The 15,209-nt window shown below is 50.3% G+C and overlaps 1 protein-coding gene across 2 annotated transcripts in view; it reads right to left on the bottom strand.

Annotated features, from left to right (window-relative positions):
- The window catches only part of NOC4L (nucleolar complex associated 4 homolog), a 111,416-nt gene extending 96,433 nt beyond the window's left edge, over positions 1 to 14,983 (bottom strand). Inside the window, exons 1-2 of one of the 2 annotated variants that reach the window (XM_063964676.1) lie at positions 14,581 to 14,983; positions 12,058 to 12,178 (exon numbers count right to left, since the gene is read on the bottom strand). In XM_063964676.1, coding sequence (XP_063820746.1) covers positions 12,058 to 12,178; positions 14,581 to 14,727 — 268 coding nt within the window. In that variant the 5' untranslated portion in view covers positions 14,728 to 14,983. Of the gene's footprint in view, positions 1 to 12,057; positions 12,179 to 12,268; positions 12,369 to 14,580 lie in introns of those variants that run through there. The other variant, XM_063964677.1, reaches the window with a different exon arrangement.
- Between the last annotated feature and the right edge of the window lie 226 nt (positions 14,984 to 15,209).

Raw genomic sequence — 15,209 nt, 5'->3', positions numbered from 1 at the left:
AGCCGCAGAATGAGCCTGCTGAATCGTGTTACAGATCCAGCGAGCAATAGTCTGCTTTGAAGCAGGAGCACCCAGCTTGTTGGATGCATACAGGATAAACAGCGAGTCAGTTTTCCTGACTCCAGCCGTCCTGGCTACATAAATCTTCAAAGCCCTGACTACATCAAGCAACTTGGAGTCCTCCAAGTCACGAGTAGCCGCAGGCACCACAATAGGTTGGTTCAAATGAAAAGATGACACCACCTTCGGCAGAAATTGCGGACGAGTCCGTAATTCTGCCCTGTCCATATGGAAAACCAGATAGGGGCTTTTACATGACAAAGCCGCCAATTCTGACACACGCCTAGCCGAAGCTAAGGCCAATAGCATGACCACTTTCCACGTGAGATACTTTAGCTCCACGGTCTTAAGTGGCTCAAACCAGTGAGATTTCAGGAAACTCAACACCACGTTAAGATCCCAAGGTGCCACTGGTGGCACAAAAGGCGGCTGAATATGCAGCACTCCCTTTACAAACGTCTGAACTTCAGGAAGCGAAGCCAGTTCCTTTTGAAAGAAAATGATAGGGCCGAAATCTGGACCTTTATGGATCCTAATTTTAAGCCCATAGTCACTCCTGACTGTAGGAAGTGCAGGAACCGGCCCAGCTGGAAATCCTCTGTAGGAGCCTCCCTGGCCTCACACCAAGCAACATATTTTCGCCATATACGGTGATAATGCTTTGCTGTCACGTCCTTCCTAGCCTTTATCAGCGTAGGAATAACTTCATCCGGAATGCCTTTTTCCGCTAGGATCCGGCGTTCAACCGCCATGCCGTCAAACGCAGCTGCGGTAAGTCTTGGAACAGACAGGGCCCTTGTTGCAACAGGTCCTGTCTGAGAGGCAGAGGCCATGGGTCCTCTGTGAGCATTTCTTGCAATTCCGGGTACCAAGTCCTTCTTGGCCAATCCGGAACAATGAGTATTGTTCTCACTCCTCTTTTTCTCACAATTCTCAGCACCTTTGGTATGAGAGGAAGAGGAGGAAACACATAGACCGACTGGAACACCCACGGTGTTACAAGTGCGTCCACAGCTATCGCCTGAGGGTCTCTTGACCTGGCGCAATACCTTTTTAGCTGTTTGTTGAGACGGGACGCCATCATGTCCACCTGTGGCAGTTCCCATCGATTTGCAATCTGCGTGAAGACTTCTTGATGAAGTCCCCACTCTCCCGGGTGGAGGTCGTGCCTGCTGAGGAAGTCTGCTTCCCAGTTGTCCACTCCCGGAATGAACACTGCTGACAGTGCTAGTACGTGATTCTCCGCCCAACGAAGAATCCTGGTGGCTTCCACCATTGCCACCCTGCTTCTTGTGCCGCCCTGACGGTTTACATGGGCCACTGCAGTGATGTTGTCTGACTGAATCAGCACTGGTTAGTTTCGAAGCAGAGGCTCCGCTTGACTCAGGGCGTTGTATACGGCCCTTAGTTCCAGGATATTGATGTGCAGACAAGTCTCCTGACTTGACCACAGCCCCTGGAAGTTTCTTCCCTGAGTGACTGCCCCCCCATCCTCAGAGGCTTGCATCCGTGGTCACCAGGACCCAGTCCTGTATGCCGAACCTGCGGCCCTCGAGGAGGTGAGCACTTTGCAGCCACCACAGAAGAGACACCCTGGCCCTGGGGGACAGGGTGATCAGCTGATGCATCTGAAGATGCGATCCGGACCACTTGTCCAACAGATCCCACTGAAAGATCCTCGCATGGAACCTGCCGAAGGGAATGGCTTCGTATGACGCCACCATCTTTCCCAGGACTCGCGTGCAGTGATGCACCGATACCGGTTTTGGTTTTAGGAGGTCTCTGACCAGAGTCACGAGCTCCTGAGCCTTTTCCTCCGGGAGAAACACCTTTTTCTGGCTTGTGTCCAGAATCATGCCCAGGAAGGGCAGACGCGTCGTAGGAATCAGCTGCGACTTTGGAATATTCAGAATCCAGCATTGCTGTCGCAACACTTCCTGAGAGTGTGCTACGCTGATCAGCAACCGCTCCCTAGACCTTGCCTTTATGAGGAGATCGTCCAAGTATGGGATAATTGTAACCCCTTGCTTCCGAAGGAGCACCATCATTTCCGCCATCACCTTGGTAAATATTCTCGGTGCCGTGGACAGGCCAAACGGCAACGTCTGGAATTGGTAATGACAGTCCTGTACCACAAACCTGAGGTACTCCTGATGAGGTGGATAAATGGGGACATGCAAGTACGCATCCTTTATGTCCAGAGACACCATAAAATCCCCTTCCTCCAGGCTTGCAATGACCGCTCTGAGCGATTCCATCTTGAACTTGAATTTCTTCAGATAAATGTTCAGGGATTTTAAATTCAAAATGGGTCTGACCGAACCGTCCGGTTTCGGTACCACAAACCTAGTGGAATAGTAACCCCTTCCCTGTTGAAGGAGGGGAACCTTCACTACCACCTGCTGGAGATATAGCTTGTGAATTGCTGCCAACACTACCTCCCTTTCCATGGGGGAAGCTGGCAAGGCCGATTTTAGTTAACGGTGAGGGGGCGTCACCTCGAATTCCAGCTTGTATCCCTGAGACACAATTTGTATAGCCCAAAGATCCACCCCTGAGCGAACCCACTGGTGGCTGAAATTTCGGAGACGCGACCCCACCGCTCCTGGCTCCGGCTGTGGAGCCCCAGCGTCATGCGGTGGATTTAGTGGAAGCCGGTGAGGACTTTTGTTCCTGGGAACTAGCTGCATGGTGCAGCTTTTTTCCTCTACTCCTGCCTCTGGCAAGAAAGGATGCACCTCTGACTTTCTTGCTTTTTTGTGAACGAAAGGACTGCATTTGGTAATACGGTGCTTTCTTTGGCTGTGAGGGAATATATGGCAAGAAATTTGACTTCCCAGCCGTAGCTGTGGAAACTAGGTTCGAGAGACCGTCCCCAAACAATTCCTCACCCTTATAAGGTAACACCTCCATGTGTTTTTTAAAGTCGGCATCACCTGCCCATTGCCGAGTCCATAGGACCCTTCTGGCAGAAATCGACATTGCGTTTATTCTAGAGCCCAGCAGGCAAATGTCCCTCTGGGCATCCCGCATATATAGGACAGCGTCTTTGATATGCCCTAGGGTCAGTAAAATAGTCTCCCTGTCCAGGGTATCTATCTCCTCAGACAGAGTATCTGTCCATGCTGCTACAGCACTACACATCCAGGCCGAAGCAATTGCTGGCCTCAGAAGAGTACCAGAATGTGTATAAACAGACTTCAGGATACCTTCCTGCTTCCTATCCGCAGGATCCATTAGGGCGGTCGTATTCTGTGACGGCAGGGCCACCTTCTTAGATAAGCGTGTCAACGCTTTGTCTACCCTAGGGGAGGATTCTCAGCGTAACCTATCCGTTGGCGGGAAAGGATACGCCATAAGTAATCTTTTGGAAACCAGTACTTTCCTATCAGGGGAATCCCACGCTTTTTCACATAACTCATTTAATTCATGTGAAGGGGGAAAAGTCACTTCTTGCTTTTTCTCCCCAAACATATAAACCCTCTTGTCAGGGACAGGGTTTTCCTCCAATATGTGCAATACATCCTTCATTGCTATAATCATGTATCGGATGGCTTTAATCATTTTAGGCTGCAACTTTGCATCATCGTCATCGACACTGGAGTCAGAATCCGTGTCGACATCTGTGTCAACCAACTGGGATAGTGGGCGCTTTTGAGACCCTGACGGCCCCTGAGCTGTAGAATCAGACATGGGTTGAGACCCTGACTGATTATCCAACCTTTTATGCAAGGAGCTTACGTTATCATTTAACACCTTCCACATATCCATCCAATCAGGTGTCGGCGCCGTCGGCGGCGACACCACATTCACTTGCACTTGTTCTGCCTCCACGTAACCGTCCTCATCAAACATGTCGACACAAACGTACCGACACCGCACACACACAGGGAATGCTCTAATTGAGGACAGGACCCCACAAGGCCTTTTGGGGAGACAGAGAGAGAGTATGCCAGCACACACCCCAGCGCTATATAACCCAGGGATTACACTGTACCTTAGTGTTTACCCAGTAGCTGCTGTTTATGATAATTTACGCCTAAATTTATGTGCCCCCCCTCTCTTTTTACCCTTTTTCTACCTTGATACTGCAGGGGAGAGCCTGGGGAGCTTCCTCTCAGCGGAGCTGTGGAGAGAAAATGGCACCGGTTAGTGCTGAGGAAGAAGGCCCCGCCCCCTCAGCGGCGGGCTTCTGTCCCGGGTCTGTGTAAATAAAATGGCGGGGGCTCGTACATATATACAGTGCCCAGCTGTATATATGTGTCTTTTTGCCAAGAGGTATCCTAATTGCTGCCCAGGGCTCCCCCCCCTGCGCCCTACAGTGACCGGAGTGTGTGGGTAGTGTGGGCGCAATGGCGCACAGCTGCAGTGCTGTGCGCTACCTCATGTGAAGACAGGAGTCTGCTTTTCCCGTCGATTTCGATGTCTTCTTGCTTCCGCCGGCTTCTGTCTTCTGGCTCTGCGAGGGGGACGGCGGCGCGGCTCCGGGAACGGACGACCAAGGTTAAGATCCTGTGTTCGAACCCTCTGGAGTTAATGGTGTCCAGTAGCCTAAGAAGCGCAACCTAGCCGCAGTTAGTAGGTTTGCTTCTCTCCCCTCAGTCCCTCGTAGCAGAGAGTCTGTTGCCAGCAGAAGCTCTCTGAAAATAAAAAACCTAACTAAAATACTTTCTTATTAGCAAGCTCAGGAGAGCTCACTAAAAGCACCCAGCTCTGGCCGGGCACAGATTCTAACTGAGGTCTGGAGGAGGGGCATAGAGGGAGGAGCCAGTGCACACCAGGTAGTACTAAATCTTTCTTTAGAGTGCCCAGTCTCCTGCGGAGCCCGTCTATTCCCCATGGTCCTTACGGAGTCCCCAGCATCCACTAGGACGTTAGAGAAATATATTATATAATATATATGTGTGAATTCGGGTGCTCCTCCTCCGCAGGACCTGTCAGCAGTGTCCCTTGGAAGATAAAACATGTAGTTTTAGATAAATTAAATTCAGAAAGATCTCAGCAGTAGAGCCCTTATCAAACTCCTTTCTACAAGCCAGCGCCAGTAATGAATAACAAGTCAGTAGTAAGCTGTAGTTTTTCTATACGCTGCCCTCAGGTAAAAATAGGACTTCAGTACCTACCGGTAAATCCTTTTCTCCTAGTCCGTAGAGGATGCTGGGGACTCCAAAAGGACCATGGGGTATAGACGGGATCCGCAGGAGCTTGGGCACACTGAAAAGACTTTGACTGGGTGTGAACTGGCTCCTCCCTCTATGCCCCTCCTCCAGACCTCAGTTATAGGAACTGTGCCCAGGAGAGGCGGACATTTCAAGGAAAGGATTTTTGTTTAAACTAAGGGCGAGAAACATACCAGCCCACACCACAAACATACCGTACAAACGGAGTAACAGTAAACCAGATAACTGCATGAATTAACAGCAGCAACAAGCTGAAAACAACAAATACAGAACCCGTGTGTAAACGAATTTAACCAGCAAGAAAACACTGTAAGTAACAGTCCGCACTGGGATGGGCGCCCAGCATCCTCTACGGACTAGGAGAAAAGGATTTACCGGTAGGTACTAAAATCCTATTTTCTCTTACGTCCTAGAGGATGCTGGGGACTCCAAAAGGACCATGGGGTCTATACCAAAGCTCCAGCACCGGCGGGAGAGTGCTGACGACTCTGCAGCACAGATTGAGCAAACATGAGGTCCTCCTCAGCCAGGGTATCAAACTTGTAAAACTTAGCAAAGGTGTTTGAACCCGACCACGTAGCTGCTCGACAAAGTTGAAGTGCCGAGACCCCTCGGGCAGCCGCCCAAGAAGAGACCACTTTCCTGGTAGAATGGGCCTTTACTGACTTCGGCACCGGTAGCCCAGCCGAAGAATGAGCTTGCTGAATCGTACTACAAATTCAGTGTACAATAGTCTGCTTAGAAGCAGGATGACCAATCTTGTTGGAAGCATACAGGACAAACAGCGCCTCTGTTTTCCTGGCAACAGCCGTTCTGGCGACGTAAATCTTCAAAGCTCTCACAACATCAAGAGACTTTGGGACTGCCACAGCTTCCGTAGCCACAGGTACCACAATAGGTTGGTTAATGTGAAACGAAGAAAGTACCTTTGGCAGAAATTGTTGACGAGTCCTCAATTCCGCTCTATCTGAATGGAAGATCAAGTACGGACTCTTGTGAGATAAGGCCGCCAACTCTGACACTCGCCTGGCAGACGCCAGAGCCAACAGCATGACTGCCTTCCAAGTGAGAAACTTTAACTCAACCTTACGCAAAGGTTCAAACAGGAAGACATAAGAAACTGCAAGACCACTTCAAGATCCCATGGCGCCACAGGGGGCACAAACGGAGGATGGATATGCATCACTCCCTTCACAAAAGTCTGAACCTCTGGAAGGACAGCCAATTCCTTTTGAAAGAAAATAGATAAAGCCGAAATCTGCACTTTGATGGAACCCAACTGCAGGCCTGCATCGACGCCTGCCTGCAAAAAATGGAGAAACCGACCCAGCTTTGGTCTCACACCACGAAACATACTTTCTCCAAATACGGTGATAATGTTTAGCCGTAACCTCCTTCCTAGCCTTAAGGAGAGTGGGAATGACCTCCCCTGGAATAACTTTTCGAGCTAATATTTGGCGCTCAACTTCCATGCCGTCAAACACAGCCGCGGTAAATCCGGAAACACGCATGGACCCTGCAATAACAGGTCCTCTCTTAGAGGAAGCGACCAAGGATCTTCCACAAGTAATTCCTGAAGATCCGGATACCAGGCCCTTCTTGGCCAATCTGGAACGACAAGGACCGCCTGAACTCTTGCTCGTCTAATGATTCCCAGCACCTTTGGAATGAGAGGAAGCGGAGGGAACACATACACCGACTGAAATACCCACGGAGTCACCAGGCCATCTACTGCACTGGCTTGGGGGTCCCTAGACCTGGAACAATATCGCGGAAGCTTCTTGTTGAGGCGAGACGCCATCATGTCGATCAGTGGAATTCCCCAACGCTTCGTCACTTCTGCAAATACCTCTTGGTGAAGAGCCCACTCTCCCGGATGGAGATCGTGTCTGCTGAGGAAGTCTGCTTCCCAGTTGTCCACTCCCGGAAGGAAGACTGCTGACAGAGCGCTCATGTGCTGTTCCGCCCAGCGAAGGATTCTTGTGGCCTCCACCATAGCCGCTCCTTGTTCCGCCTTGATGGTTTATATGCACAACCGCTGTTATGTTGTCCGACTGTATCAGGACAGGTCGACCCTGAAGAAGGCTCTTTGCTTGTAGCAGGCCGTTGTAAATGGCTCTTAACTCGAGAACATTTATGTGAAGACATGATTCCTGGAGCGACCATTTTCCCCGGAAATGTTTTCCTTGGGTGACTGCGCCCCAGCCTCGGAGACTTGCATCTGTTGTCAGTAGAACCCAGTCATGGATTCCGAACCGGCGCCCTCCTAGGAGGTGGGAACTCTGTAGCCACCACAGGAGAGAAATCCTGGCCCTGGAAGATAGACTTATCTTCCGGTGCATGTGCAGGTGAGACCCGGACCATTTGCTCAGCAGATCCCACTGAAACCCCCGGGCATGAAACCTGCCAAACGGAATGGCTTCGTACGCCGCAACCATTTTCCCCAGAACCCGAGTACATTGATGAATCAACACACTTGTCGGCCTCAGAAGCTCCCTGACCATCGTCTGTAGTTCCAGAGCTTTGTCTTGCGGAAGAAACACTCTCCGTAACTCCGTGTCTAGAATCATGCCCAGAAAGGGCAGCCGAGTGGTCGAATCAACTGAGACTTTGGCAAATTTAGCACCCAACCGTGTTGTTGCAGAACCGACAGAGACAAATCCACATTTCTCAACAACCGTTCCCTGGACCTCGCCTTTATCAGGAGATCGTCCAAGTACGGGATAATTGTAACCCCTTGCTTGCGAAGGAGAACCATCATTTCTGCCATGACTTTGGTGAAAATCCTCGGGGCCGTGGAAAAGCCCAAACGGCAACGTCTGAAATTGGTAATGAGAATCCTGTATCACAAACCTGAGGAAGGCTTGATGCGGAGGATATATCGGGACGTGTAAGTAGGCATCCTTCATGTCTACTGATGCCATAAAATCCCCCCCTTCTAGGCTGGAAATCACAGCTCGAAGAGATTCCATCTTGAACTTGAAAACTTTCAAGTATGGATTGAGGGATTTTAGGTTCAGAATCGGTCTGACCGAACCGTCCGGTTTCGGTACAACAAAGAGGCTTGAGTAGAACCCCTCCCCCCGTTGGGACGGGGGAACGGGAACAATGACCCTCTGTAGACACAACTTTTGTATTGCTGCCTTCACTACCTCCCTGTCCGGAAGAGACACTGGTAAGGCCGAAATGAAAAACCGGTGAGGGGGCATCTCCCGAAACTCCAGCTTGTATCCCTGAGATACTATATCCAGGACCCAAGGGTCCAGGCCTGATTGAACCCAGACCTGACTGAAGATCCGGAGACGGCCCCCCACCGGTCCAGACTCCCCCAGGGAAGCCCCAGCGTCATGCGGTGGACTTGGTAGAGGCAGGGGAGGACTTCTGGTCCTGGGCGCCTGATACTGCAGGCGACTTTCTTCCCCTTCCTCTACCCTTTGAAGCGAGGAAGGACGAACCTTTTCCACGCTTGTATTTATTTGGACGAAAGGACTGCATCTGCTGATGTGGTGCCTTTTTCTGTTGCGTGGGAACATAAGGAAGAAAAGATGACTTACCCGCCGTCGCGGTAGACACCAGGTCAGCCAAGCCGTCACCAAACAAGACACTACCTTTGAAGGGGAGAGCTTCCATAGCGCTCTTGGAGTCGGCGTCAGCATTCCATTGATGGATCCACAGCGCCCTCCTGGCCGAGATAGCCATGGCGTTGGCTCTTGATCCCAAGAGACCAACATCCCTCGCCGCATCCTTCAGTTAATCTGCAGCGTCCTTGATATAACCAAGAGTCAAAAGAACATTATCTTTATCAAGGGTATCCATATCGGCAGCTAAATTCTCAGCCCATTTAGCAATAGCACTACTCACCCATACCGATACCACAGCAGGTCTGAGCAATGCACCCGTATTAGCGAAAATGGACTTCAGAGATGTCTCCAGCTTGCAATCCGCCGGATCCTTGAGAGCTGCCGTATCAGGGGACGGAAGTGCCACCTTCTTAGACAAACGGGATAGAGCCTTGTCGACATTCGGAGACGACTCCCATTTTTCCCTGTCATCAGAGGGGAAAGGATACGCCATGAAAATTCTCTTGGGAATCTGCCACCTCTTGTCCGGCGACTCCCAAGCCTTTTTACAAAGAGTATTCATTTCATGAGAGGGGGGAAACTTCACCTCAGGTATTTTCCCTTTGAACAAACAAATCCTTGTTTCCTGCACCGCAGGTTCGTCAGAAATATGTAAAACATCTTTAATAGCCACAATCATGTACTGAATACTCTTAACTAACCGTGGGTGTAAAGCAGCCTCAGTGAAGTCGACATCGGAATCAGAATCCGTGTCGGTATCCGTATCTACCAACTGGGTAAACGACCGCTTTTGCGACCCTGATGGGGTCTGCACCTGAGACAAAGCATCCTCCATGGATTTCCTCCACACCTGTGTCTGAGACTCCGATTTATCTAATCTTTTAGACAATGAGGCCACATTTGAATTAAGTGTACTTAACATTGTAAGCAAATCAGGTGTCGGCTGTGCCGACAGAGCCAACTCCAGACCCGCATCTGCGCCCCCAGCAACCTCCTCCGGGGAGTAACTCTCAGCTTCAGACATGCCGACACGTAGTACCGACACACACACACTGCCACAGCTAGGGAACAGACCCACAAGGAAGCCTGGTTAGAGAAACACAGAGGGAGTATGCCAGCTCACACCCCAGCGCCCATATATGCCACCAAACAATATATGTGTAAAGCGCTGCTTATAACTACAATAATTATGCACCAAATATCTGTGCCCCCCCCCCCCCCGAATTGATCCCTGTTACTTGAAGTGGAGCATGGAGGTCCCGGGGCAGCGTCTCATGCAGCGGCTGTGGATGAGAGAAAATGGCGCTGGTGAGCTGTGCGGCTAAGCCCCGCCCCTTCCCGGCGCGCTTCAGCCCGCTCAAATTTAAAATGAAAATGCTGGCGGGGTACGGAAAACGGTGCCCAGGCACCGAAAATGCTTTCTGCCAGCCTGCAAGACCCAGCAACATGCTGCCCAGGGCGCTCCCCCCCAGCGCCCTGCACCCTTTAAGTGCCGTTGGTGAAGTGTGTGGGAGCATGGAGCGCAGCGCTATACCTCGTCACTGAAGTCTTCTGCCTTCTACATACTCACCCGGCTTCTTTCTTCTGGCTTCTGTGAGGGAGGTGACGGCGCGGCTCCGGGAACAAGCAGCTAGGCGCACCAAGTGATCGAACCCTCTGGAGCTAATGGTGTCCAATAGCCTAAGAAGCAGAGCCCTTAACTAAGAAGAAGTAGGTCTGACTTCTCTCCCCTCAGTCCCTCGATGCAGGGAGCCTGTAACCAGCAGGTCTCCCTGAAAATAAAAAACCTAACAAAAGTCTTTTCTAGAGAAACTCAGGAGAGCTCCCCTAGTGAGTGTCCAGTCAGGGAGGAGCCAGTTCACACCCAGTCAAAGTCTTTTCAGTGTGCCCAAGCTCCTGCGGATCCCGTCTATACCCTATGGTCCTTTTGGAGTCCCCAGCATCCTCTAGGACGTAAGAGAAAAGTTACCAAACATTTAGAGTCTTTAGATCCCCTTCAGTGAACAGACTCTTAACATGTCCGCACCCCTCAGAGAGGAATAGCCCGCTCTATCTGCGCGCCTAACAAGAAAATCAAAATGGCCGCAACTGATTTTTTTTTTTTTGTTACTCACCTCGCAGCCCCTGTCCTACAGTGCGGAGACCGCCTGTTTGTGGAATTTTCAGTAGCATTCAGCAATCCTGAACATTCACTATCTCCTGTGATAACCCATTCTGCACGCCCACAGGGAGCCCTTTACCTCAGCGGCTCACTGCACCAGCGAGCCAATACTCTCCTCCCGCTGTGTAACCGCCGCTCTATAGCCATCCGGTCCCGCACCGGCCTGTCCCCCCGCTGCCCGCACCACTCTGACGCTGGGTCTCCGGCTGCTTCAACGGTGACCTCAGCGGCTTTCTGTCTGCTGTGGGGAGATCGTACCTGCGGTTACTGGGGGGATGTCCGCTTGCTGCCCACTATGCCTGCTCAGTTACTCACTGCTCCCTCAGCGGCTCTCTGCTTACCTATCTTCTGACAGATGCAGATCCCTTCCACTGGGATTTTTGTCTCTCTTATACTGAGAAGTATAGTTTGAGGGAGCTTTCACCCTCCTTTCTGACAGGCTGGATCGGCCCACTTGTATTTAGAATAAAAAAAATTCTCTCATAGAGCAAGAGCTCCTTTCCTGTGGTGCTACCTCCAGCACAATATTTCAAACTGGAGGGATGGGGGGCGTGAAGGGGGAGGAACCAGCTGTGCATAATGTTTTTTTTACAACATAGTGCTACTGTACCTCCGGTCTGCATCCTTCACACCCCCTGGCTGTCAAGTTCTCCAGTGTCCCCTAGTGGATGATAGAGAAATAATCAATGTTACTGGCTGACAATTGAACACCCCCTCATCATACATTTTGTAATAACTGGTACATCATGCTGTTTGAGTCCCATGATAAACCAGTGTGGACAACATGATTTAGAGGGAGTGTGGAAGTGTGCTAAAATGTTTGATTATCTGGGATCTTTCTAGCCTTAAGATGGCAAAATGTGTTATGGCATCTTGGTAAATGCAGTTAGTAAATAACTGTACCCGACTGTGTGGGATCATCTTCCACTCATGATTCGAGAGACACTGTTCCTCACGTGGCTAGATTGGACAGTGATCCTGCAGCTTGCCCCTTGGATTGCACGTGTGGTCAGCCTCAGACAGCAAAGGCGTTATTACCCTAATACAACCCGTTATAATGCCAGTTATGTCTAACCTGGAAGGCTTTCATCTTCGGATGGAAGGTCCCCGATATAGATCTCTCCCTTTTCCAGCAGAGACTCAAAAAGTTTAGCGCATGTTTGAATTGCAGCTTGAACATCATCTTCATTTTCAGACTATCCAACGCAAAGACAAAAACACATAATATTCAATAACACAGTACTAAAGATCACAATGCCTATAATGCGGAACTCAAATCTATTTACATGGCAGCAGGTGTGTCGCAACAGCTGGTCATTGCGAGTTGCTGGATGACCCATGCCATTCATTCCTGGGCCACTCAAATTCTCTCCGCCCCTACCCTGTGCCACCATCTTCACACCGGCCCCCCGCTTGCTAGGATGGTTGGTGTCTCACCACTACTTCAGCTCTGTAAGGGGTTGGCGGCATGCTGCTGGGGCAAGCGGTCCCCAGTGGCGGAGAATGATCAGACCCCTCTGGAGCTCAGTGTCAAGTCAGCGGAGACAGTGGCTCAGACCCCATAGGGCAGACACTACTCCCCCACTTAGTCCCTCGAAGCAGGGAGGCTGTTGCTAACAGCCTCCCTGTAAAATAATAAACTCTAAAAATAAACTTTTACTAAAGAAGCTCTGTAGAGCTCCCCTAGCTGTGACCTGCTCCTCCGTGCACATTTTCTAAACTGAGTCTGGTAGGAGGGGCATAGAGGGAGGAGCCAGCCCACAATCCCAAACTCTTAAAGTGCCAATGGCTCCTAGTGGACCCGTCTATACTCCATGGTACTAATCTGGACCCCAGCATCCTCTAGGACGTAAGAGAAATATAGTTAACCGTCTTCAAATAAGGACCCTATAGTGTGTGTGTGTGAAGCAGGGGTGTCAAACTCGTGGCTGTTGTGGCATGCTGGGATGTTTCGTACCACGTCACTGTTGCAGTAGTCCCTGATAATGTATGGCAAGGCATGCGGGGATGCGTATTTCTAAAACAGGAGGCAGGGGAGTTTTACACCTCTGGTGTAATGAGTATTTAGACGTTATGGGGTTGATACACTTAACAGGCCCTGCGAGTCCATCTGGGTATATGCCACACAGAGTGGCTCTGAACCTGCTAATTTTTGTTCACAGTCCCTTAGGGATGCATACAAAAATCATTGAGTCTGGGCCATGAGTGGGGTGAGAGTAGGTAAAAATGCAAGCATTTCCACTTAGTTGCAATGGCAATTCCCTCACAGCTAATTGAATTGACCCCTAAAGGATCAATCCTATTAGCCGTGAATCAGCTGTGCAAATTACTTACGGTAATTCTAGTCACTTATGAGCCATATAGGGGGCAAGCATTTCCATGTCGTTGCAACAGGAACTAGGGAGGTAGGTTTAATAATCCTAGAACAGTGTGGTAACCTCCGGAAAAAGCATTTTTTTTCCAGAGTTTGAACGTGAAACTGTTCGCCTGGCGAACAGCTTCCGAATCTCTGCAGAAGCTGCCGTTTCCACAGTAAAGTCCCGGGAGGGGTGGTGGGCGGCCACAGCTGCAGCGCGACCTGCCAGCCGCGGCAGTAAGGAGCCAGCAGGGGATGGGTCCGCGGGTGAGTGCTCACTTCCCTTTACAGCCAGGAACACGGACTTGAAAGTCCCGGCAGGGGGCGAATGCGCCGCGCTGCTCTAACTGTCTTTGGCTGCTGACCTGGGGTGGGGTGGTGGTGGTGGGGGAGTGACATCAAGGTGCAGTCAGTTGGGGTGCATTCGCGGCTGCGATAATCAACCAATGTGTGTGTGTGTGTGTGGGGGAAGGGGATCCATGGTCGTGGCACAACTAACATAACTGCGAGGAGGGCTGCAGCTGGACAGCTCATTATGACAGGCAGCCCCCAGCAATATGATGCAGGGAGGTTGGGGGGTGTCGACGGGAGTCTGAGTCTGGTGCAGTGACCCTTTCTACAGCTGGACACCCAGCAGCCGGAGGGGAAAATTATCACTGTTAGAAAAACTGTCTTATCCAAAGGACTAGTTTTTTTGAAAGTGATAATTTTCTCATTGGGGCATGATGAATCATGAAAAAAAAAAAAATGAAGTGTGAGACTGTAATGAGAATTGAAAAATAAAAATTCTCAGTGCACAATTTTTTCACGCTGAATATGCCTCTAATCTGGGACAATCATGAATTACAAAGGTTCTGCGGCCGGCTGACTTCAAGCCTGCATGTCACCTGGTTTAAATAAGCCACAGAACCTGTGTAATTCATGTGTATCAGTTTAAAGCAGGGATGGGGATCCTTCGCCTCTCCAGCTGTTGTTGAACTACACATCCCAGCATGCCCTGCAACAGTTTTAGCATGGCCAAATAGCAAAACTGTAGCAAGGCATACTGGTATGTGTAGTTCAACAACAGCTGGAGGGCCAAAGGTTCCCCATCCCTGGTTTAAAGCGATGGCATGGTAGTGAGCCTACTTATCTGGGCCACGATGAGGAGCCTAATATCACCCACACCTCGGCACGCTAGGACCACTGATTAGTACAAGTCTTAACCCACTCCCAAGCAAACGTGTTACCCCTTTACGTCACCTGCAGATACTCAAGTATATCGAATACAGAGTTGGCATTTGCCCTGCTCTGCAGCACTTCCCCGAGCTTCGCGCTTAGCTCTTGTTTCACTGTGTCCCCATCACTGCACCGGAGCCGGGTCACACGTTTTCCCATGCGCGCAGCCATCTTGTCCTTTCCAGATCACGTGTGTGGCAATGAGCAGCATCCACCACGCAGGCGTACACAGCCGCGCTTTCTCCATCTCCAGCGGGCTAAGCGTACACATTAACTACAGCACACACATGCATGCAGTGGGGTGACCAGACTCTTATCCCCCATAGGTAACTTGATTCGATCTTACTGTTAAAAAAGCAGTTTAATTCATAAACAATTGTTATATTTTATGATTAAGGCAAAACAGGGTTCTATGCCTCCCCGTGTCAACGCTTCTCCCTAAGGGGCCCATTTATCAATATTATTTATCTTACGTCATAGAGGATGCTGGGGTCCACAGTAGTACCATGGGGTATAGACATACTTGCCTACCTGACCCTCTCCATGAGGGAGAAAATGCTCTGTTCCTGGACTTTCCTGGTAATGTATGATTGCCATCACCTGTGGTGAGCTAGTTAATTGATAAGAAAGGCGTTTCACCACAGGTGATTGCA

Source organism: Pseudophryne corroboree, chromosome 1, assembly GCF_028390025.1.
Source record: "Pseudophryne corroboree isolate aPseCor3 chromosome 1, aPseCor3.hap2, whole genome shotgun sequence".
NCBI classification, from domain to species: Eukaryota; Metazoa; Chordata; class Amphibia; order Anura; family Myobatrachidae; genus Pseudophryne; species Pseudophryne corroboree.
Note: the sequence above shows the minus strand (reverse complement) of the source record. Positions and strands in the feature narration are given on the sequence as shown.